Source organism: Perissodus microlepis, chromosome 10, assembly GCF_051167445.1.
Source record: "Perissodus microlepis isolate ML-2025 ecotype Zambia chromosome 10, ASM5116744v1, whole genome shotgun sequence".
Taxonomy (NCBI): domain Eukaryota; kingdom Metazoa; phylum Chordata; class Actinopteri; order Cichliformes; family Cichlidae; genus Perissodus; species Perissodus microlepis.
Genome location: NC_140470.1, coordinates 21,149,316 through 21,173,074, shown reverse-complemented (window position 1 = coordinate 21,173,074; position 23,759 = coordinate 21,149,316). Strand labels below are relative to the sequence as shown.

The 23,759-nt window shown below is 39.6% G+C and overlaps 1 protein-coding gene across 2 annotated transcripts in view; it reads left to right on the top strand.

The window, feature by feature from the left end:
• LOC146379403 (rho GTPase-activating protein 26-like) overlaps positions 1-23,759 on the top strand; it is an 81,778-nt gene that overhangs the window by 26,846 nt on the left and 31,173 nt on the right. For both annotated transcript variants that reach the window (XM_084940641.1, XM_084940640.1), the window contains exons 3-10: positions 13,733-13,828; positions 16,601-16,662; positions 16,885-16,956; positions 20,942-21,043; positions 21,157-21,267; positions 21,592-21,696; positions 22,279-22,408; positions 22,790-22,890. In XM_084940641.1, the coding sequence (XP_084796767.1) occupies positions 13,733-13,828; positions 16,601-16,662; positions 16,885-16,956; positions 20,942-21,043; positions 21,157-21,267; positions 21,592-21,696; positions 22,279-22,408; positions 22,790-22,890 (779 nt within the window). The remainder of the gene's footprint in view (positions 1-13,732; positions 13,829-16,600; positions 16,663-16,884; positions 16,957-20,941; positions 21,044-21,156; positions 21,268-21,591; positions 21,697-22,278; positions 22,409-22,789; positions 22,891-23,759) is intronic.

The window sequence follows — 23,759 nt, the reverse complement described above, 5'->3', positions numbered from 1 at the left end:
TTAATGCTTGTTGCTGATGGCTTCAACATTGTGAACAGGGCTCCAGGGCAAATGATCGTGGGGACACTCGGATACTTGTGGTGTCTGTGTTCTCCACATTTCACAAGAATGTTATAAAACTGGCTGAAATCTTGGTGTTTTCCTTTAAATTACGAGGTATGTTTTAGCCAGAGCAGGGCATTTCTGGCCCCGAGTCCTCCGCTCAGATTCCAGCTTAGATTGTCCCACATTCCTGCTGCAGATTTTTCCAGCGGCAGTTGGCGGTCTGCAGGATGATTTCACCCCGCAGATGCTCTTTTTAAAAAAGGAGAGAGGAAAACCTCTCCGGTTGTCTCTGTTTGCTGTGTCAGCAGCAGGTGTGGCAGTGCCAAAATGAGAGTTTGAAAGGGAACTACAGACAGTGTGTGAGGCAGGAAGGGGACAGAGTGGGATTGAGTGTAAAACTAAGAGAAGCCGATGGGGACTAAAAACAACAAAACAGTGAAATGTAAAAGCTAACGATGGAAAGGCATAGAGAAAAAAGTGTCAAAGAGAAAGCTGAACTGTAAGGGAGACACAAACGATGACACAAACTAAACTTTCTGCTTGTCGTCGTGGTCTGGCTTCTTTGTGCCAGTTGCTAGGATACGATAGCTATGTGGCCTGGGACAAGAGGAGGGAGAGTGTGAAAGCCTCGGTGATGTACAGTGTTTCTCTCTTGTCCAAAGCTGAACAGATAATTTATGACTGTTTGATTTACTAAGAAAATAGAAAGTGGTCAGACTGAGAAATTACTAATTCATGTCTCACAGGTCTCATTTTTGAGGCAGTACTGATGGCAGTATTTGAGGGTGTCTGATTTAAATGCCACTTGATCTAGTTTGATATTTACATTAGACGTAATTCAGTTGTTATTTTTCTGTCTTTATATTTTCATTTATATATGTGATCGGAGAAAATGTAATATAGCCTTAATACCAAACAGTAGTTAGAAGCTGCCACCTGTGGGACCTTAATCTGGTGTTTCTCCCTTTCTGTCTGTTTGTTAGCAAGACTATGGACTGACTGTGGCCCAGCTGACCCAGTCTCTCACACACATGGATACAATGCTGTATTCTAAAGAGTCATTTGTGGCAGATTTGCCAGTCTGTTTCGACACTAAATAGAGAAGGGTTCTCACCCACTGCAAAAGTGCTCGACGTGCATGACATATGCATCGGTCGAATCCTGATTGGCTTGACCAGCAGGCTGCAATAGGGAAGAGAGTAACAGTTCATCGGAGAAATTCACAAAAATTTGGTGGACAGATGGAGCATGAGCATTGAAATCGGGTGTGGGAAAGATTACTGTCTGTAAATGTGAGAAATGTGAAATCAAGTTTGGTGGCAGATTTATACTAAAAAAAAAAACTTAAAGAAGTCCATTTGCTTTTCTTTTCAAGCTCCTTAGATGACCATGACCTGGATGACTGAAAACCTACTCAGACAATTTTAAATGTTGTTATTTAATTCTACTTTGATACTAGATCCCTAGTATCTAGAATTTAGGGATCTAGGTACTTTGATATACCCAGATCCCTAAATTCTGTTTATTCCACTTCCTCCCTGAGTCCTTAAACTGGCAAGAAATAGTTCACATTTCCTTCTCTTACAGCTGTTTCTCAGCTTAGTTCCCTCCTTCGTTCACTAAACCTTTGACATTCTTCCTCTTGTGCCTATGTGTTTCCCCTGAACCTTCCTGCCCCCACTCCAACATACAACTCTCAGTTCATTCTGGTTGGGACTTTGTCATTGTTAGGGTCTTTTTTGTTCCCAGGCTTTATTTAGCCATTGTTCATCACTTTGTTGGGCTCTGACCACCATTGAGACAGTTTCTGATGAGCCAAGTACTATTGCAGTGTAACTAAAGGCCACCATAAACTAGTGTAGACTTTATAATCTCTGTAAGATTCAGAGGATTTTTAAAAAAGTGCTTTTTTTTCCTCCTGTTTTTCTTTCTTTCTCTTGTTCCATCTTTAAATACTTTCCATGAGATTCTTCTTTGGGATGGGCAGTTTGACACTCATTAAACAGGAATGAAGATGTTGTTGGGTGTGTACTGTGTGTGTGTGTGTGTGTGTGTGTGTGTGTGTGTGTACACTGTGTGTGTGTGTGTTTTTCAATTTGAAATATGGGGAAAAATAAAAGCTAATTACAATGAACTCCTACAGTGCACACATAACACGTGTACCCTCAGTCACTGCACTAACACATTCAGATGTGATGAAAGCCATCTGCTGAGACAGACAAAGTGAGTGTTTCCAGTGTGTGTGTGTGTGTGTGTGTGTGTGTGACAATGATGGGTCTGCTTTGTTAACCCCACTGCTGTGTCATGTGTTGGCCTGTCTTTGCTTTTATAAATGCTTCCAAATGCAGGCCAATGACAGCTCATGTAGTTTGTGCATATTTGTGTGTGTCTGTGTGTGCACTGTCAACTCTCACATTCAAGGGGACTGAAGGGTGTTTATGTATCATGGATTTGCTGTTGACACATGCAAAATTTCACAACATTATTGTAATAACTACAAAAAAAAACCCAAATACACAAACAATTACCCTGATCTGCTCATGTAAACAAAATGCATTTGTCACCAAAACTATAACCATGCTAGATTTTTACAATTTATGATTTTGGAGGTTTTAATAATTAAAGTTGATGAAAAATATAAATCATACCTTTTTGTATAGTCTGAAAGACAAATGTTTTTTAGAGCAAGTGTAATTCATTGTTATTAAATGCAGAAAAATATTCTAGCCAGTGTTCATTTTTAGTGTTGTAGCTTCGAAATGACCTTTCCCGTCTTCATTGCTCTCTTTGGTTAAACACGTGTTTAAAATAAAATTGACAGTGAATGGCTGCTGTTGGTGGCAGTTGGAGGGTGTGTGTGTGACTGACACACTGGACCTCATGCCTGTGTGTCAGCCTGTAGTTAAACCACCAGCAGGAATATTTATACAAGTGGCAGCAATTAGTGTATGATTGAGAAGTATGCAGAAACTGTATGCGTGTGTGTGAGTGAGTGAACGTGCACCTGTGGGCGTCTGTATTTGGTAGCTGAGGTTTTGATTTGCCCTGGAGCTCACATCTGTAGTCCCCATGCTATAGAAGGTGAAGCAATGGGGCCAGTACATTACTGAAGCCGCATTCTTCCTCTGACAGATCCCAATAAAGTGCAAAGAATTATTCTATGTAATTTCAAAAGTTACAAGAAATATTTAAAGGTGAATAGATCTTTAAAAAATAAGCAATCATGTGAAAAAGAAAGCTTTGATAGGTCTCCATGGAGTCCTGTGATTAAAGTAAGTACATCCTATGATTCTTGCTTGCTGAACCACCTTTAGCAGCAATAACTTGAAGCAATAGTCTCTGTTTGACTTTATCAATCTCTCACGTCATGGTGGACGAATTTTGGCCCACTCTTCTTTACAATGGTGCTTTAGTTCATTGAGGTTTGGGGGTATTTGTTTAGGCGCAGCCCTGTTAAGGTTGACCACAGCATTTAAATTACTTGAGGTCTGGACTTTGACTGGCCCATTGCAGCAATTTGATTCTTTTCTTTATCAGCCTGTTGTAAGCTGATAAAGTTTGTATTGTTCTCCTGCTGTGTGACACATTTTTGGGCCGAGCTTTAGCTGTTGGACAGATGGCCTTATATTTAACTCTAGAATATTTTGGTATACAGATGAGTTCATGGTGGACTCAATGACTTCAAGATGCCCGGGTCAGTTTCAGTCTGAGTCAAGTGATTACCAACCAGAGGACTTGAAGTTCTACAACAACAGGATAAAGGTGGTTAAGGGGTGCATGAAAGTCGGTATGAGGTGTTTGTGCTGATGTGGTGTATTTGATTTGAACTAAACTGCATATTATGGCCAAAAATCTCCTCTTTGGTCTTGGTCTGTCTTCCAGAAGTCTTGCCGTTTGTCTGTCATTAACTTTAACATGCTACATGCTAATTGAGGCCTCTAGAGTCTGAGATGCAATCTCTTTTTTGTAAACTCTTTGAACATTGCATGGTCTTACCTTGGAGCCATCCATGAAATTTTGTACAGATGTTCAGATATTCCCCCTTCAGTTATTGGCAGCTATTGGATGGATACTAGCGATACAGCTTTTTCACGGCAGATACCGTTACAAATTATAAGAGGGGCAAATGTGTCTGTTAGAGCAGATTGTTAGACTACTTTTGACTGTAAGCATTTTAGTCATAACCTTAGCTCAGCCGTTATATGGCATTTTTCAGCCATTTTAGTGTTAATAAGAGGCCATACATTCGTATTACCAATAAACTGGCACACAGTCCATGTTACACAACTTCAGGAGAAAGAATATCAACCAGACCAAGAACTGGGTGACCCCTAACAAATATTGTAAAGGTTGGTAAGGTAATTCAGTCTTAGCCTGATGAGGTGTAATAAAGTTCTTGATCTCCTGAACCATCATCAGTTTTAAAATGTACTTGTAATCATTTTTGTTTATGACAGCTAATCCACTAACCTTAGCTGTACTTTGTATTTACTTACATTTTGCATGCTGGCATTAACATTTACCTGAAGGACGACATCAAGGACCACCAGCCTGGCTCCAGACTTTTAGTTGTATTGCTGTATACAACATTCTAATAGAGGAAATGTAACCTATATGTGCATGTGTGCTTGCGTCCATGTAGACTGCATAAGTAGGCTATGTGTGTGTCTCCTGCATCTGTGAGGATGTTAGCATAAAGAGTCCAAACTACAGCCCAGGGGTTGTTTCATGCATCTTGGCAGCAGCTTGTCGTGATGACATACTTGCTGTAAAGACAGTCAGGCTGGACTTTGGAGGGAATGGTATAAAATATAACTCTAAGCTGTTTTTCTCTCTTTCTCCTCATTTCTCTGCCAATCTCTGACTCTTTCTTTCAATCTCTAAGGTGACGTTATTGTCGTCGCATCCAACTCAAACTTTCTCCCATGCCATAACAAAGCTCTAAACTCTACATTTTTTGTTCTTACACTCACATAGCGTTTTTTCACGCAAAACAAATTACCATCACTCGTGCTGCAATATTTTAATCACTGAAGAGGCTGAATTTGATTCCACCTTAATTTAACCTCTAAACATTAACCCATTCCGCACAGTCCTCAGGGAATGCATGGCAAGGTATTATATGGTATGGCCTTAATATTAGCAGACAGCGGTGAGCTTTTTTTCCTGTGGCCCCCCGCTGTGATGGTGGGTTGTATTACAAGCAGATGACGGATATGAAATGTGGATGCGTAACAGGATCTACACTCATGGCCAGATTTGACCTTAATCACCCATATATGCTTCAAAATGATAGTGATGAGCTGTGTTGTGCGACAATGAACGCCCTACCCAGTTAGCTTCCAATAAAGCTGGCTGATCTGAGTGGACAGACACAACGTGACCTATGAACCTTGCTTCCCCCCCCAACCTGCACTCACCATGGTAACGCCTGAAAAAAAGCCATCTCCACTTCCTTGCCTTTTTATGCTCTCACACTTTCCCTGCTTCTGTGGCCTGTTGTTGCTGTGAAAGTAGTGCTTCCTCTCCACTACGCATCAGTTTGACCTTGTGTGCTGCGTCCAACAGGAAAGCCTGCCCATATACAGACATTCCTGCTCAGCTTGATGATGTTTACTCATTGCAGGCGTCTTTTCCTTTTCATTTTTGGTTCTTGTGACATGACACTTTAAGGCACTGATAATGCATTTGTTGCTTTAGATCTGATTAAAGTGTCACTCAACATGACTATCAGTAATAAAAGAACAAAGGCAAATTAGGAAAAATAGAGTCCCTTATACAATAGTATGCATCCTTCAGCACATGCAGTAAAACATGGCAGTATAGATGTATAATAATTATAAGATTAATACAGTTTTGTTTTTTGACTGTTGTCATAGTTTTGTTTCAAATTGATAGATGTATTTTAAGGTGTAATTCAATAAGGAGTCAATGGGTAACAATTATATTAACTTACAAGCTAAGCAACACTGGAGAGGACTTTACATTGACTTCTATTCATTTCCTAGATGTGCTTTAGCACTAACCCTAATGACTACTTGCCAAATGACAACTGACCTAAACGTAGCCAAAACCCAGTGTTAAATCTTGTCTTCAGTATAATGATTCATGTATGAGAAACTCTCTATTTGTTCACGAAGCAAGGCCCAAGAGTGTGCCTTTTCAAACACATTTTTGTTTTTTTTAATCTTTAAGGGTGATTTAGCTAAAAAAAATATATGCACTTATATGTATTTGAAAGCAGTTTTGGCATTTAATATCTAGTAGCCAGCTTAGCTTATTCTCTGGATATGAAAATGGAAGGGCACAAGTGTATGATAATGTTGGTTTTTACTGTCATTTTAATGGTATTCCCCTACAGAAGCTCAGATATGCAGAGGAAGATTTAAATCTCTGAAAACTTGAGACTTTGCCGAGTGTTTTTATCACCAAGTCTTTGCTTCCAGTTTTGATGACTTCTCTTCCTATATCAGATAGGATGCAGGGATATTGTCTCAGTGGCGACACCTATCTTTCAGGGGAATACTGCAACTGCTTCCTGCAGTTTAATGGTGAGCAATACGAATATAAGTGACTGCATCATGATGTTGTGGTTGTGCCCTAACTACAAGGGAAAAATTAGTATTTCCTGACTGGTTGTGATGGTTGCTTGAGGTTACCGGTACTCAATGTGAAATAAATTGCCAAAGACCCATTGATGCAAGTCTAAAGACTGGTTAGTGGTCAGAAACAAACATTCTCCATTTCTGGGTTTTTCCAAGTTTCACTAATGCACAGTGGTTAGTTAGTGAATGTTTGTAGACAAATTGAGATCTTCCAAAATTGAAAACTATAGGTGACTGCAGAAAACTGCTAGTGACAAAAGCAATCACAAGGAGGTTTTTGGTGCAGAACCTTCTTTGTACCAATTACATGTGGTGACATTCAGCACCCTCCAACAACCACTAGCCAACTAGTTGAGGCATGGACACTTTTCACCTAGTGAGAGGGGGAAAAGCAGGGCGTTGCTAACTAGTCCCTAAGCCTGTGTTACTACGGCCTTTACTGTATCAGTGTTTAAACAGAGAAAATTTGCATTAAATGGTTAGAGAATTTAATTTGACCTCCGTATCAGACTGTGAACAGTTAATTTTCAAGTTCCTGACAAATTCCCGTCAAACAGTTGGCAGTCGGCCATTATGAAAAATGCTTTATTCATATGGACTTTTAAAAATAGGGTTTTGAAGTTACATGTATAAATAAATTAACATAAAATAATGATGGTCCTTATTTCGTACAATATTAACCTTGAAGCAACATATACACTGCCAGTAACATCATAAAAATATGTGTCCCAAAGTAAACTCCCATACAGTGCCTCGTACACTACGTAGTGATTTTTACATTCCTTCCACTATAATTGAGTCCATCAGTTCCTCTCCTTGCTTGGCTGCTGGGTCATGTAAAGAATTAGATGAGGAGACTGAAATCTGTCTTTGTCTCCCAGATGAATAGTGTGTGTGTGTGTGTGTGTGTGTGTGTGTGTGTGTGTGTGTGTGTGTGTGTGTGTACTTGTCCTACTTGATGAATAAAGTTTCTATTCACATGCTCATGGAACAAAGCTTCTGTAGAGTTCAAGCTACTGTTGGATATCCTGTTGATATCACACAGGCCCATTCTTTTGACCGTGTATGTGTGTGTTTGTGACACACATAGCGGCCGTTGTAGAGCTGCTGCATGGTTGTGGTTAATTACAGATTCCTTTTGTGTAGCTTACAGTGCTCTGTGTGTGTTTCTCTGTGTTTTTTGAGTAAGATGCAACATTTCAGCAGTATCCAAGTCACTGTCATACAAATACCTTTGTTAAAATGCAGCACTGAGAGGATTTTTCTGCTTTTGCAGTGAGATTTTCCACTGTGACTCAGAGTACTGTCTTTAAAAGTGATTGTATCCAATTTTGACAAAATATTTATCACGATATATATTTGAAAATTTGCGATAACGATATAACTGACGATATAATTGACGATATAATTGACGCGAGACAAAATACTTTACAACTCCACAACTGTATTAGTTTAAAAAAAAAACCATCAATGTATTTTCACTTAAACAAGCAGTTTTTTTATGTGCATTTAAGCTATATAAAAATTTAACAGTGCAAATGCAAATTCCTTGCTGACAGTTTAACCAAAAGGCATTTCCAGTGGAAATTGAAAAAGAGGTTATACGCACACAATACGGTAATATTATGTTGAAGCACAGTACATAATACTCGGCGAGGCTCCTGACTACGGTAGCCATAATGCTCTGACAATCCATCGAGTGGTGCGGCTTCGTAGCTTAGCAAAGTCGTACTAAAACATTTTTTGATAGATTTTTGAGCGCTGTGTACCACATAAAATTGGTTCGGTAAGAACTGTAATAACAACAGCCCGCTTGCATGCTCTACCAAAAAAATGTGCTTTGGTGTGTGTCTGATGGACGAAAGCCAAACCAGTTCCACACCACTGAAGTTGCACCATTTTTACAAAGCAAATTTTGGTTCATCTGTTTCGTTCAATGATCTGCCTTCGCCCTTCTCATTCTCCGTTGCCGCCATGCTTTTTCCGCTATGTACGTATGAAAACAAAGGCACTGCGCCTGCGCGTTTTACCCATATTCTATCGCGATATTTCATTTTCTTATCATTACCTAGCATTATACCGGTATTACCGTGAATGGTATGATATGGCCCAGCCCTACTTGCATATGTTCAAAAAGCTCTGTATTCTTGGGTGGGTAAACTCACAATACTTCATCAAATCAAAGTTTAAACTTTTTTATTACCAAGCATAAATAAAATGAATAAATAAAATGGTCGAAGAATCTCTAAGAGAGATTTTCTAAATTGGAAATAAAATCCTAAATACTGTAATAATTCCCTAATGAAGAACAAAATTGGGACATAAATGCTGCTGCTGCTGGGTTGAAGTTGAACCAGCCAAAACTAATGATTAGGTGTGTGCTAATAAAATGACCCAAGATCGCTATTTGCTGGAATCAGCCTTGTTGATTGCAATCAGCCTGTTAGCGAATAAGATAACATTTTTCAATAGCAGTGGTTGATGCTTTGTGTGTCATGTCAGTTGTCACGTCACTATAAATTAGAACCTTCAAGTTCAAGGCCATGGACTTCAGATGAAAAGAGTTTAATGTTGGGGATAAGTTACTGCTTCAGAGAAGAAGGTCAAAAAAAAAAAGGTGGAAATTGAGCTGGGAGTGTTTACATTTATATGGCCGCCTTCCCACATTTTCTTTTTACATTTGTTCACGAGTGCTCTGATTAGTGCCTGAAAGATAAAGCTAAGTGTGTCTTAGCTTACCCCTAATTATAGAGTGACAGTCATTCAGGAGGGGTTCAGAGTACTCCTCCAAACAGAAAGTTAGTTGAAGTGCTCCTGATGAGATTGCGTCTTAGGTGAGGAAGTTCAGGCATGTCCCAGCTGAGAGGAGCCCTTGGGCTACTAAATATCTGGGTTGCTTTGGCAGCACCATAATATTCCTGCAGAAGAGCTCGATTGATGGATGGGCGGATGGGTGGAGTTTGGAGGCCATGTCTTCATCATCATGTTCATCAAACTGTTCTTGTGGAGTTCTCTTGCAGCAGGGCGTTTGTCCTATCGGTGCATGTTTGTGTGTTTCCGTTTGTGTGTCTCTTTTTCGTTGGTGTCTTGAGCTCAGAATTAAAGGAGCGAAGCATGGCAGGAATTTTGTCCTGTGAGTGTGAGAGAAAAGACGGAGAGGACAGAGAGGCAAGTGTCAACAGGGTCATCTATTTTTAGTTGTCCTTGTCCTTTGCTGTCCTTCCTGCCTGGGCACAGACATACAGGCGCGCACATACAAATACACACATACTGACGGCAGGGCATCAACACATCCAACTGTGTGTTTTTATTTTAGCTTCTAATCTGATTCAGCATATTTAAAACGGTTTACATATTTTCTCGTAGAATTTTAAGATTTTTATCACATTGACAGCTGACCTATGCACTAATAACGATAATGGGACAGTGCTGTAGTGGCAAACATGCAGTTCAGTTCTGTTTGGTGGTTAAAAGTAGCAACAAGTAGCCCAAAAATTTGAAGCACACAGTCTGCTATCGTGTTAATAGTTTTTGTATAACTTTAGTAATGTAAACCATCTACTTTTCCCTTTCCTTTTTAGTACCTAGCCAGAAATTGGACTCATGCGTACAAATGACTGACCAGTGTTATAGCTCAGCCTGTCAGCCAGTTACAACCTTTCTTTTAACCTGGAGCTTGAACATGTGTCTTACCGCATTAAATTGGATGCCATAAATGGCAAGCATCACTTCTTGCTACATCTGTAAGTAGACTTTCCCTTTTCCTAAAGCTTTCTGGACAATGTACTTGTTGTGGTGTGTGATTCATTTTTTTTGTTTTATAGTGATTCCTTTGTGTTGGCAGGATTTTACAGAATCTCATCAGCCAACAATGTGGTTTTGATTTGAAAACATGGTTCATATAAGCCGAGAGACCCGCATGGGGCTGACACGTGTATGTGCGCGTGCATAAATGTGTGAATATATATGTGGATTTATGTGTGTCCTGTTGTGTCATTGCTGCCAAAAATGCTGACTATAGGGAGCGCTGGTCCACTCCTGATGCGTATCTGTATTTATGAGCCAGAGTAAAAAGTTACCTTATCACGCTGTTTGCCAAAATGTAGAGTGAGACTCTCCAAGGGAAAGTAGGTTAAACAGAATTTCGCACTTTGAGTTTTATTTTTCCGTCACATTTTTAAGTGATTCAAGGGGGAAACAAACCTTAAACTTTCATGCAAAAGTGCTATGATGGTGTGTCTGAAAAATAATGCAATTATATCAAATTATTTTTGTCCTGTCTTAATGATGATACTTTGCTACAAATAACAAACACAGTGTGCGTTTCAATTTTCTCTTAGAAAACCTGAAAGATCTTATCTAGGAGATAAGATTTCTCGAAGGAATTCTTCTTAAGGCTAGTAATATTACTTTTGTATATTTCAATAGGACAATAGAGAAACGGCTGGGAGAAAGACCAGGGAAGACATGCAGTGAATGGCCTTGGGGCCAGATTTGAACTCAGGCCTCTGCAATAGCCTTGCAGCATATGAGTTGTCTACTTTATCTAGTGTGCTACACACTGGTGTTTATAATGTATTTGTCGACGTGCTTGGGGTTTCCATGGCATGAAAATGAGATTTCTAGGAGGAATAAAACTTCATGTTGTGTTCAAACCTTTAGTTCTTTTTATGTTCTGTCTTCCCTGGATGGAAACTGCTGATTTTTCTGCTGACATACTTATCAAGTGATATACTTTTTTCATGGGGTCAGGAAGGTTTTGATAGTTTTTTTTTCCCTTTAAGAAAATTAAAAATCACCATTTAAGAACTTCCTTTTGTATTTATTCAGGTTATCTTGCTCCAGGTTGTCTAATGTTAGAATTTGTTCAATGCTCTGAAACATGTAAGTGTTTAAATATGCAAAATCAGAAAGGGGCACTCAGTGTGTGTGTTTAGTTTGTGGTTAGTTGTGATTTGTGTGCAGGAGAGCACACAGAGTGTGGCTGAAGCCGGAGAGGAGAAATCATCGATGGGCACGTTTCACTCACGGGGTGCTGAGAAGAACTGTCAGTGGGAATAAAGGAGGGGAACAAAAGAAACTGTCAAAAAGGAGACCTAAGGAAGGTGGAGGCCAAAAATAAGAGAGCGGAGACGTAAGAATGAGAGTGTAGAGAGAGATACGGTTTTATACAGCTCAGTGGATGTGATGTCACTATTGCCAGGGCTGGATGTGATTCCCGCTGAGGCCACCCGTGCTGAAAATAAATCACCCATGCTACTACACAAAACAAATAAGCTATAGAAACTAAAGTTTACTGAAATGTGTGATAGAAAGCAGGCGCCTCGGTTACCTAAGATCTGGCTCATAGATACCTGAGATCACTCAGTGCAGCCTCATTTGCCAATATGTAATGGCAGTGATTATAAAGCCTGAAAACAGCATGTTTAATCATTGAAACCTAAAAACACCCTGAAACGTTTGAGAGCTGAGACCTGCTGGCTTTCAAAGCGACTGAAAAAAAGGTTATATTACTTTATGCATGCTACTTATATTATTTAGTTATTTATGCTGTAAATTCATTGACAATATGACATTATAGACGACATTTGGTTTTCATTGCAATTTTCTATTGGAAAAACATATTTGCTTCACTATATACATGTTTACCTTTAAACATTGTTATATATTTAATTTTATTAAAATATGTCACATGATTTCTGTTATGTAATTGAAGCAAAATAATGAGAATTGGGGAAATACTGTGAAAGTACAGTGGGTTGTTTTGTTTTTTGGACACTGACTGGCACCGTAAAACCGCAGTTTATCCTTCAAGTTTGGAATGTGGTCTCATTTTGGTCATACTTTAGTTATTTTGATGACACAGGGCCACTGTGACTCACTGCTCATGGACATCCTAAATGTTTTTTTGAGTCAGTCCGGAGAGAGAAAGTGGTCTGTGTGCGTTTCTCTGTGCCAGCGTGCACGTTTTTCTGGCAGCACATTTAAGCGGAGCTGCTGGGCCTGCGTTTCATTTCTGTGACTGGCAAACTGCACTGATCTACACGGAGGAGCAGTGGTATTTACTTGAACATGGCCAATTACTCTCTGTCTTTCTTCTGTCTGCGCTTGCTGTCCTTTCCCTGACTCCCATGCGCATTTTCATGAAACTCTTGATCTCTCCTCTTGCGTTTTTTTTATTTTCCTTCCTTGCCTGGATTTAATTATACTTTCTATCTTTATTTTACAAAATGCCACAAATACATATTTGCTTGTGTAGCTTTTGTATAAATTTTGTCCTCCTCCCTATCGACGTGGGTTTCCCTGCTGAAGCTGACTGCGTCATGCATAAGTTTCTTTTCTTTTTTTGAATGTTAAAGTAAAAGAACACTTTATTCAGTATAAAATGATAATTATTTTAATCCATTCCTTCAGGGTTGGTGTCAGAATGGCGAGCAAGCCATTGTTGCGGGGTGCTGTTCCACAGCATGCGATTTACAAGAAAGTTATGTAAAGTCTGTTTCTTTTTTGTGTGTCTTCCTCTTCATCCTTCCACTATTTCATCGTGATCCTTTGAATGTTGCTGACCTAAGCCAGTCAAGCAACAGGAAATGTTGTAGTGGAGGTGACCCTGCGTTGAGTTTAAATGCAAGGGAAGCCAAGCTCGCCGTGAGTGTCTGTCTCCTAGGAGCTCTTAGCGCCTCATGTATTATTTGAAAGGCATCCAGCTGTCTAAGGCTTTTCAGTTCCTCGCCTGGCTAATGTGACTTAAGTCGAATGGAACTTTTTTATTTGCACTTTTCAGCACGAACACACACAAATATATGAGCTGTCAACCTCCATCACTGACGCCACAGGGGACCCACTCGTGTTGTCCGCCTTTCCACTCACTCTCACTTTCAGTACCTGCATTAAAAGCATAATCAGGACAAAACAGCTATTCTCATCCATAATCTTATCACATTATTTAGTACTAGGTTTTCTAGAGTTCAGATTAAGATTTTTCGGTACAGCTTGTTATTACATTATTACAAACTCACTTAAAGTGAGGTGGACGAACATAAAATGCGACCTTAACGTTCTTATTTTTTCTGTTCTCTCAGGTCTGTCGACAGCGAAGAGGAAGTTTGCTGACTCTCTCAATGACTTTAAATTCCAGTGCATTGGAGATGCTGAGACGGATGATGAGATGTGCATAGGTGAGTGTGCGGATGTGAAATCCAATACATTCGGTGCACCAGAAGAGGAAAGCCTCTAAATAGACATCAAATGATGTTGTATCATGTCTCGTCACTAAAATAGAATAGCCAAATCAGCATTGACTTCAAGGTCAGCTTGATTTTCATTTTAGTGCTGCTGGACAGGAAACTGATGAGTCTCAGATTAGGTATCTGCCCTGAATGTGCTATTTTTGTTCAAATATCAAAGCTTATTCTGTACTTAATAAAACTACTGGCACATTTTGAAAACGGGTGTAATTTTAGCTTTTGATCCATCTGACTTGTGGCTTAAAATAGTTCAAAAATTGAAATTATTATCAGCAGGAAAAACTGGACATTGGCTCAAATTTTGCAGCCCTTTTGGTATAATTTCATTATTTTTGATAGCTACAGTTAGTCTTCATAAATGTTGTAGTTATTTCATGAAATAAAATGTCATTACACAAAAGTTTGTGATATTGGTGTGTAAAATATGAGTTCCCTGAACTCATCCGGCTGTTTCTGCTCAAACAGCCTGCTGTGTGAGAGTCTGTGCAGTCACCACACCCTCTCTGTGTCAGTCTGCAGCTCTTTGCTGCCCTGATTCTGACCTACAACCCTACTGTTGTTTCACTATCGCTGGCTATCTTTCCTGAACAGCTTGGTGCTCAGCTGGATTGCAGCACTGTTGCTGTTAGGCTATTCATGGTGAGACTCGTGTCAAAACCCATCTTCATCTCTCTGATGCTATAATAAGTCCTCTTAGAACAATGTGGAAAAAAACAATAGGTACTGATTTACGTCAGTGTGTCAACATGAAAGAGTTTAGATTAATCGTCAAGCTTTGATTGCACAATATGAGCCGTATTACAATTTTATACTATTTTTAAGACATCAGGATTTATTTGTAGAAAGAACTTTGTCTGCATTGTTTCAATAAGTCGTACACATTTGTTTGCGAGTATTATACGCCACCAGGGCTTTCATCTGTCATGGATTTTGGTTATAATTTTATGGACTGAATTTGTAGCCCAGGGTGGATGGTGTTAGATTCTGTGGTCTCTCTCTGGATGTCATCTCTCCTTTCTGCAGATGATGTGGTTCTGTTGGCTTCACTGAATGATGACCTCCAGCTTGTAGTTGGGAGGTTTGCAGCCAAATCTGAAGCAGCAGGGATTGGAATTAGCACCTCAAAGTCTTAGACCATGGTTCTCATCTGAAAAAGAGTCACATGGGTCGGGAATGAGTTGCTGCTCTAAGTGTGGGAGTTAAAGAATTTTAGGGTCTTGTTCACAAGTGAGGGGAGAAGGAAGGGGGAGATGGACACACAGATTGGCGCAGCGTCTGCAGTAATCTGGATGTCGTACCTTCCTGTTGTGGAGAGGGAGAGATGAGCATGAAAGCAAAGCCATCCGTTTACCAGTTGATCTACATTCCTACCTTCACCTGTGGGTGTCAGATCACAGGTGGCAGAAATGAGCTTCCTCTGTAGGATGTCTGAGCTCTCCTAGATAGAGTGAGGAGCCCAGCCATTTGGGAGGAATTTAGAGTAGAGCTGGTACTCCTCCACATCAAAAGGTGCCAGTTGAGGTGGTTTGGGCATCTGATTGGGATGCTTCTGAGGTGCTGTGTTTTGGGCTTGTCCCAGTAGCTGGAGACCTCAGAGCAGACCCAGGACACATTGGAGAGATTACATTTCCCGGCTAGCTTGGGAGTGCTTTGATGTCCCTTTGGAACAGTTAAAGTAGGTGACAGGGGAGGGAGGGCTGTGGTCTGGTCATCTGTACTTGGACTGCTACCCCCCCCCTATACGCGTCAGAAGATGGATTGACAGATGGATGGAATTTTTTTCTTCTAATAATGGATGAAAGAAGCCATGTGTAGGGTGTAGGGTCAGCTGACAGTACAGATTGCAACCTGATTAATTTCTGTATTCTGGTGATCCTAGAGTTGGTGCTAAAACACAAAATGGAAAAGGCCCTCTGTATGGTTTGTCCATTCTGGGCTTCTATAGAAGCACCTGGACGTGTACCTGCAGGCTCTGTAGATAAAGAGCTCATTCTGAGGCAATGAAAAATTGTCTCCTACACTAAAAATTCAATTCTACGCTAATGAAAACACAACTACAATTGTATCACATTTCTGCCATTAGATTCCACTCAAACCTGGACGTTTAAGGCCTGCACCTACTTTTTAATAGCCAAATACGAAACCTATAACTTCCAGAAACATGAAGTTTGATGTTAATGAGGATAAAATGGATAACTGTGGAATGGATTAACAGTGCGCATACAATTTCTGCATTCCGGTGCATAAGGAACACATGTTCTGTAGGCACACTCTTCAATTACTTGAGGTGCGCTCAGTGTGCCTGAAGAACAAGTCTGTGTGTGAAGTGTGTGTGAAGTGTTGGACAGGGTCAGAGGCAGTTGAAGTGGAAACTCTGACCTAAACAATGTAGCTGTGGCTCGTTTGCCAGTGAATGGGGGAACCTTGCACCGATCCGTGCTGACTGTGAAAGCACCATAGAAACAAACCCTTTAAGTTGCGGTTTCATTTCCAGTTAATTACTCTGCTATGTCATGAGTTTAGAAACATTTCAAAACCTCTAAATAAGTGGTACCGAAGCAGAAACAAAGCACCTTTTTTTTGGTCTCGCTCTTTATCAGCATTAGAAATAGCAGTGCTTTGCTTTTCTGCCTCTTTTTTCTTTTCAATGATCTCTTTTGTCTCTTTCTCGTTCACCCCATCTACCAACATGACTGTCCCTAGCCAAGTCACTTCAGGAGTTTGCAGCAGTTTTACAGAACCTGGAGGATGAACGGACACGAATGGTGAGTGACCTATCTAGCTATATTGTGTATATTGTTATAGGTTATTCTTAATGAGAGTGAATGTTTGGTCATTTATAACCACGGAAACACTAGTCCTCTCCAAAAAATGACTGGCGGCCGTGATAGAAACTGCTGGTACAAATGATACAAATATTAAAATACCTGGTGTATACTGGCGTGTCTGTAACATGGATTTTTATGGTGTGTATATCTGCCTTGTAGATCGAGAATGCCAATGATGTGTTAATTTTGCCGCTGGAGCGGTTCAGGAAGGAGCAAATCAGTGCAGCCAAGGTAAGAAGGGTGACAGTACATGGGCCACAGAAATGACTTTTAACTGTACATGAGCTGTGGGTTTGTATTGATACATGTATGCTAGCATGAAGAATAAATCAATAATGGCCTTTAGTGCTTCTGGAGCTATTAAAGGATCTGTGTCAGACAGCGCCTACTCAGAACATACAGATCAGAAAAACATTCAGATTTTTCTCTCTTATTTTTGTTCTCGTTTTTATTGTTTTTTGTGCCTTTTGCTGGTTGCCAGGGACACATGCATACAGTTTCACATTAACTCGTGAATGCAATGCCTTCGATTTTGAAACTTTGCTTTACCACAACTAATACATGCCCATTGTCTGGCATGTTTAGCTGTTGGTAAACCGCAATATGTAATCACGGTTAGAAAATTTAAATGATTAGAGGAGGTGGATTTTGTTTATACATTGAAAAGAGGTAATTTAAGCCCATTGATAGGTGGTAGCCTGGCAGCATGATAATATCATATTATATCATGCATAATTAAGTATATGCGGATATGAATAAGACGTTATTGTTGTAAAATTAAAGCAATAGCACATTTTCATATAAGGTGCTGTACGTGCATAAAGTCTAAAAATGGGTCCTTTGAGCCTGTTTTTAGGTGGTGGCTAGGCAGTGTGATGGTGTCACAATATATCATTCAAAATTCAGCTTTTCTCACAAAATAAACACAATACAAATCCTTTACAGGTGAGTAAATACTAAAAAGTTGATATTTTAGCCCATTGCTAGGCAGTTGCTTGGTAAGATCATGGCATTATAGTTGATCTAGGTAAGAACCTTCAGCGGCCCAAGACTTTGGACTACATGTGTGTCTGATGCTCTAGGAATAATTTGCAGAAACTGTTAGAGTAGATGTATGTACAAGATTTTTAATCCAGAGAAACACTTCAGATTACTCTCACCTGGTTAGCATTACTGCATAATATCTGACTTTAATACAATAATATACTATAATTATACTATAATTACCAGAGAGTGTCTCGATGCATTTAAAAAAAAATTGGCTATATAGTTTGTAGAGTTGTTGAGAGATGGTTCAGAATACAGGACAACTTTTAAGAATTTCCAAATATACCAATGATAGAATAGAAGAAATATAAAATACAATGCTTAAAGATTTTATTTTGATGATAAAATTTCGTGTTTGTAACTCAAACACATGAGTTTAGTTACAGTTGTTGTTACCGCTGCACAGTGACATGGAACTAATAGGTGCTTTTCATGTATGCTTGGAATAAAAGGCAGCACACTTCTCACGAGGCTCAGGGTCTCCCTCTCCTTACGTGATGGGTGTATGTTAAGGTCTGAACCATTACTAAATGACCTGGATAAGAGATTAGAGGAAGACATAAATGCTGCCATAAATCACTGATTCCCTCTTACGTGCAGGCTGGGCTCCCTCTAGCAGGTCTGTGTGTGATTTATTTATCTATTTTTTTTTAAAGTGTGCTTAAATCTCTTCATTTGCTTCTTATTCTATAGAAGTAAAACATAAGTATACAAAGATTTTTGATGTTATGATTGTGTTAATTTTTATTTTTTCACACTCCAGAAAAATAGAAATTCTTTAAAAAGATAAAGGATGAACACTGAACTGTACATTTTTAAATAATGCCGGCCCCTGTGCGGTAAATATACCACGCCTCAGCGTCTTTAATCTCCTTATATAGGGTCATGGTGTGCTTGCTCCATGCTGTCATTAGCCATAGGGCGGCAGGGGGTTCCCCTGATGCATTCAGTGTTTTATCAGTACATGATCTATTAAAACATGCCCATGTTGCAGGTCACTGTCTGATTTTGACATCATGGTCAGATTAAAGTGTGAAGCATAATCACTTCAGTTAAGTCACCGCGAGTGATGCACTAATCCTAGTTTAGCCCCAAAAGAACCGATAATATCTTGGCCTGGCACAGTTTCACCTTGTCCCAAAGCTGCAGAGCTGGCAGCCGTCTTGCACGGGACCAGTTTGACCAAAATAGCAGCGAATGGCTAACAGATAAAAGATAAATATGTTTAAAATGTGTGTGTGTGTGTGTGTGTGTGTGTGTGTGTGGGGGGGGGGGGTTACACATGACAGTTTATTTAAAGAAAACTCAAGGTTCAGATTCTAATCTTATTCACAGAGGAATTCACACCAATCAGATTACTGCAGCCAGTAGGAAACATTAGACAAGAAGTCTTTACATAGAGCTTAAGTGTAAGACTAAATTAAAAAAAAATGCTGTTTGCAATTCAAGGTCTTTTTGTATAAAAACACTTCACTCATGCAACAATGACGGATTTCTGTTAAAACACACTGAGAACATCATCATTTCCAGAAATCCTTTTAGTTGTTGAGAATACGTTGTCAGGAATCACTTTGCTCTTGTGTTTGTTGTCAGTTATCCACTTTAAAGTCATTCCAAGTTGCTGCAAGTGACAGCAAGTGCTGCTTTTGTTAAAAAGATGTGTTTTAATAATGCACGTCTTGTAAACAAAGGATTGTTGGTGCATTTGTTGGCTTTAGATTTGACTGGGACTTCTATGTAACTGTTGCAAAAGAACCTGATTTGATCTGTGATGAGTCAGTCTGGTGGGGTACGGTCTTGCATCAAAACATTTTCAGTTACCTTATATTTCTGGGAAAAATTAAATAAATAAAAAAGGAAGACATTTTTATCATACTGTGAAGACACTGCCACCTGCTGGCTGAGGGTGGAAGTAACCTAAAGTAAATGAAGTTTAACACCTTTAACTTTTTAACCCAAGCGTTAGGGAAAATAGAAACAAGTCATTTTAATGTTATAAAACCTTTCCTGATGATTTGTCTCACGCAAATGAATTCCTTTCACAAAGGAAGCCTGTCTTTTTTTTAGTTTAAAAAATTTCAAAGGGCTGTAATGAAATCTCTAATAATGAACACATGGGAGAGGGCTGCCACGACACTCGTTTCAGACACGATTTCCGCAGAGAATATGACAAATCAGAGAGGCAGACTTTAAACAGAGGCCCTGTTGTTTAGAGAGGCGTTCATCATTTCTGATGCTTTCCGCAGCTGCTGTCTGTTCCTCCTCTGGCCAAGAGCACTCAGCTTCTTGTTGCTGAAACCAGCTCGGCAGTGAGCAGAGATCATCTTACAGTACACATCGTATTATTTTAGTGCCAGTTCCAGCGTTGTTAAAGAAATGGTTAAAAGGAATAATAAAGGCAAAATGAAATCAGCAAATGCACATGCGGCTCACTGATGTTCAGAAATTTCTCTTTGACTTTTGAAATAAGTCCAAGTTATTTTTTGTTTAATGACCAAACAATTGAATATATATTGTTTTGTCTTGTGTGTATATATCATTTAGAACAGAAGTGTCAAGTATTCACATTCAGTAAGCACTTCTCTCATACCCCAGTTTGTTGCTTCAAAGTAAATAAGATTAACAGGCTGGTTTCTCTTTATGCGTCTTACTGTACTGATATCTCTATCTTCCTGTTGAAGTGACACGATTTTAAGTTTAATGATCCTAATCTGACTGGTAATTCCAACATTGCCTGTGTAACAGTTTCTTTCTGTTGCTTTCATTCCATAAATACACACCCTGAGCTCTCTGTCCCAAGTTCATCATCTATCAAAACACGTCTGTCTCTCATGTCGCTGATCTCATTTCTGATGAAACAGTCTGTTGTTTAATAACCAGCTGTGCTCCCTGGAGGAAAATATTCATTGCTTTACTCCCTAAAAAAAGGGAATTTGTTATTAGAAAGCTAAAAGAAATCTGCATTATATGAAGTTTGCTGTGCTCCCTGTTCTCAAATCCCGACTGCAGATAACTGCTAAAATATACTACAGCATGTACACCAGCATTATGAAGAGGTGTTGGTTTATTAAAACTGGAGAAAAACTCCCCGGTACAAGTGTTGAGACTGTTTCGTTAAGCTCAGCCAAAAGATTTGTATTTTATTTTTAATTTTTCCCCCCTGTGACAGGACGCCAAGAAAAAATATGACAAAGAGACGGAGAAGTATTGTGCAGTACTGGAAAAGCACCTTAGCCTCTCAGCAAAGAAGAAAGAGGCACATCTACTTGAGGTAAGATGCCGTGTCTGAGTTTAGACCTTGCTGGTTTCTCTAAGCGAGCAGGTTTTACGTGTAACCCTTGATTATCGGTGTGTCAGTTTTCTTAATTTCCTTCTCTGTTGTAGGCGGACAACCAGGTAGATAACGTGAGGCAGCATTTCTACGAGGTTTCTTTGGAATACGTCTTCAAGGTGCAGGAAGTCCAAGAGAGGAAGATGTTTGACTTTGTGGAGCCTGTAAGATGCTACTAAAAAAAGTTCTTCTTCTTCTTTAAAGATGTTGCACACAAACTTTCTTTTTGTTGCAGTGATTTGTGTTATAGTCACACTTTAAGATAACCAAGCACATTAGCTACTCAGTGCTAACTTTTGTTGAGGTATTCTCTGTTTTCCCTTACTTCTTCTAAATTGCCAACCTTTTGCTCAGTCTTCCTGTTATATTTTCTTTCCTCCACTCAGACACGTGCATTAATTTTTTCTGACGCACCTTTTCCCCTATCCCCGTGTTGTTCATCTTTTTTTGATCTTTACCTTCATTCTGTTTTTTTCTTCTTCCTGTAGCTGTTGGCATTTCTTCAAGGCCTTTTCACCTACTATCACCATGGCTACGAGTTGGCAAAGGACTTTAATCACTTCAAGACCGACCTCACCATCAGCATACAGAATGTAAGATCAAGTACACACACACACACACACACACACATACAGTAGTGTATCAATGGGGCATTATATCATTTTTTGAAGACTTTCTCTATTCTTAACCATATTTACTACTTGTCTAACCATAATCTTAACCATGACCCAAATTGACCTTAAAATCGCCTGTTGAGTACTTCCTGTTGTTTCTCCTATAAGGAAAACATGTCTCCACAGTGCAAACAGCAGATAACTAACCTGTTTGTTGCCACTTGGTTTTCCAAAGAAAATTGTTTCTATGTTAATGACCCCACAGCTAATTTCATTTATTACAACAGAAAGCACTTTTTTTGATGAGTTAATGGCCTTATGTGGTATATAAAAATATTTATTTAGCATTATATGGTCCAGTTAGAATAAACCCGATGAATAATGCCGGATAGCCCTTACTTGTGATGTGTGTTTTTAAACCAAAGATTCTCAACTTGCAGCTTTAAAATAGGCCTTCAAAACTTGTTCATTCTGCAACATATAAGGCTTGTTATGTACTTTCCCATCTACAAGTTGAATTTCTGAGGAAAGATCTGCACTCCTGTGTGCTTTTGTTGGCAGACGAGGAACCGTTTTGAGAGCACGCGGTCGGAGGTTGAGAGTTTGATGAGGAAGATGAAGGAGAATCCACATGAACACAAGAGTGTCAGCCAGCACACGATGGAGGGCTACCTGTATGTGCAGGAAAAGCGTAAGTAAGCCACATACAACAGTGAAGGAGTGTGTGTGTGCGTGTGTAACGAGGTATAGTGTGTGGATGTTAGTGGCATCTTGTTTGGCTCACACGGTGTCAGAGCAGCAGAACAAACAAGCCATAATGAACCAATGGCTGACAAACTCAAGTCCGATCTGTTGGAGACGTGACAGCAGCTCTGTCCACGTGCGGTAGCCATGGTAACACTAAAGCACTAAAAGAGGTCTGACCAGGACTTGTCCTTTTCTTTTTCTTTTTTTTGGTTCTTGTTGTTTTGACCCTGTCTCCAATTCACCCATTTTCTTTTTTTCTCTTCTGCTTTCTTGTGTTTTTGTTTTTTTACCACTCTTCATCTCTATGTTTTCTATCTATCTTTAGGCTCATTTGTATCTACTTGGGTGAAGTACTACTGTACATACTACCGTGAGTCCAAGAAAGTCACCATGGTCCTGTTTGACCCTAAGTCTGGAGGTAAAACGGTGAGTAGCCTGTGCTGTTAAAATATACAGATAAAATCACAAGTTCACTAACAAAATCCAGGTTTGGACTTGCAAACATTTTTTGTATGGGGGAAAAAAAAGTACACAATCAGGTTCACTTCACAAGCGCCCTCATATACAGGCATTCATGCAAATGTGCTTCGTCCCAGTGTGGATAAGCACAACTTAGTGTGTGTTTTTATTTAGTTATTTTTTATTATTCCCCATGCCCGTACCACTGTTTTCAGCAATCGGCTCAAAAAGCTGTGCGTTTTCATTCGGTCGCACAGTCACAGAGCGAGATACTGGTTTTACGAGCAAGTGCTAACGACTTCTTCCACGTCACCCTTAATAGGTAAGAGTGCAGTGTGGGTGAATAATGTTCTGAGTAAGCAGCGGTAAGCAGAAAATGTTGTCTCCAACTGTTTTCTCAGAGACCTATCTCTGATCGCCCTCCACCTACAAACCGATTAAGCCAAAGCTGATATGAGCCCGAAGTGCAGCTCAGTTCTGAGAAAGTTGCCACAGTTTCATTTTGAGTAACTGAAGGAAACTTGGAAACATTAAAAGTCACAGAAAACCCTTTGGCTTTAACACAAAGCTGGCAATAAAACCTGTACTTTGAATTGGTATGACACCAGAGTGTGTAGCCATCTGTAGATTGTGAGTTATCACACTCATCTACCCATCCATTTTCTTCCCCGTCTGTGGCCATTTTAGAATCACCAATAAAACTAAGTACTAGTTACTACTACTACTATTAAGTTAGGCTGTGGGAAGAAGCAGGAGCATCTGGAGAGAACCAGCATAGGCACACGAAGAATCCATGAAGGCCCCAGCAGGCTTGCAGATTCAATACCAGTATACCA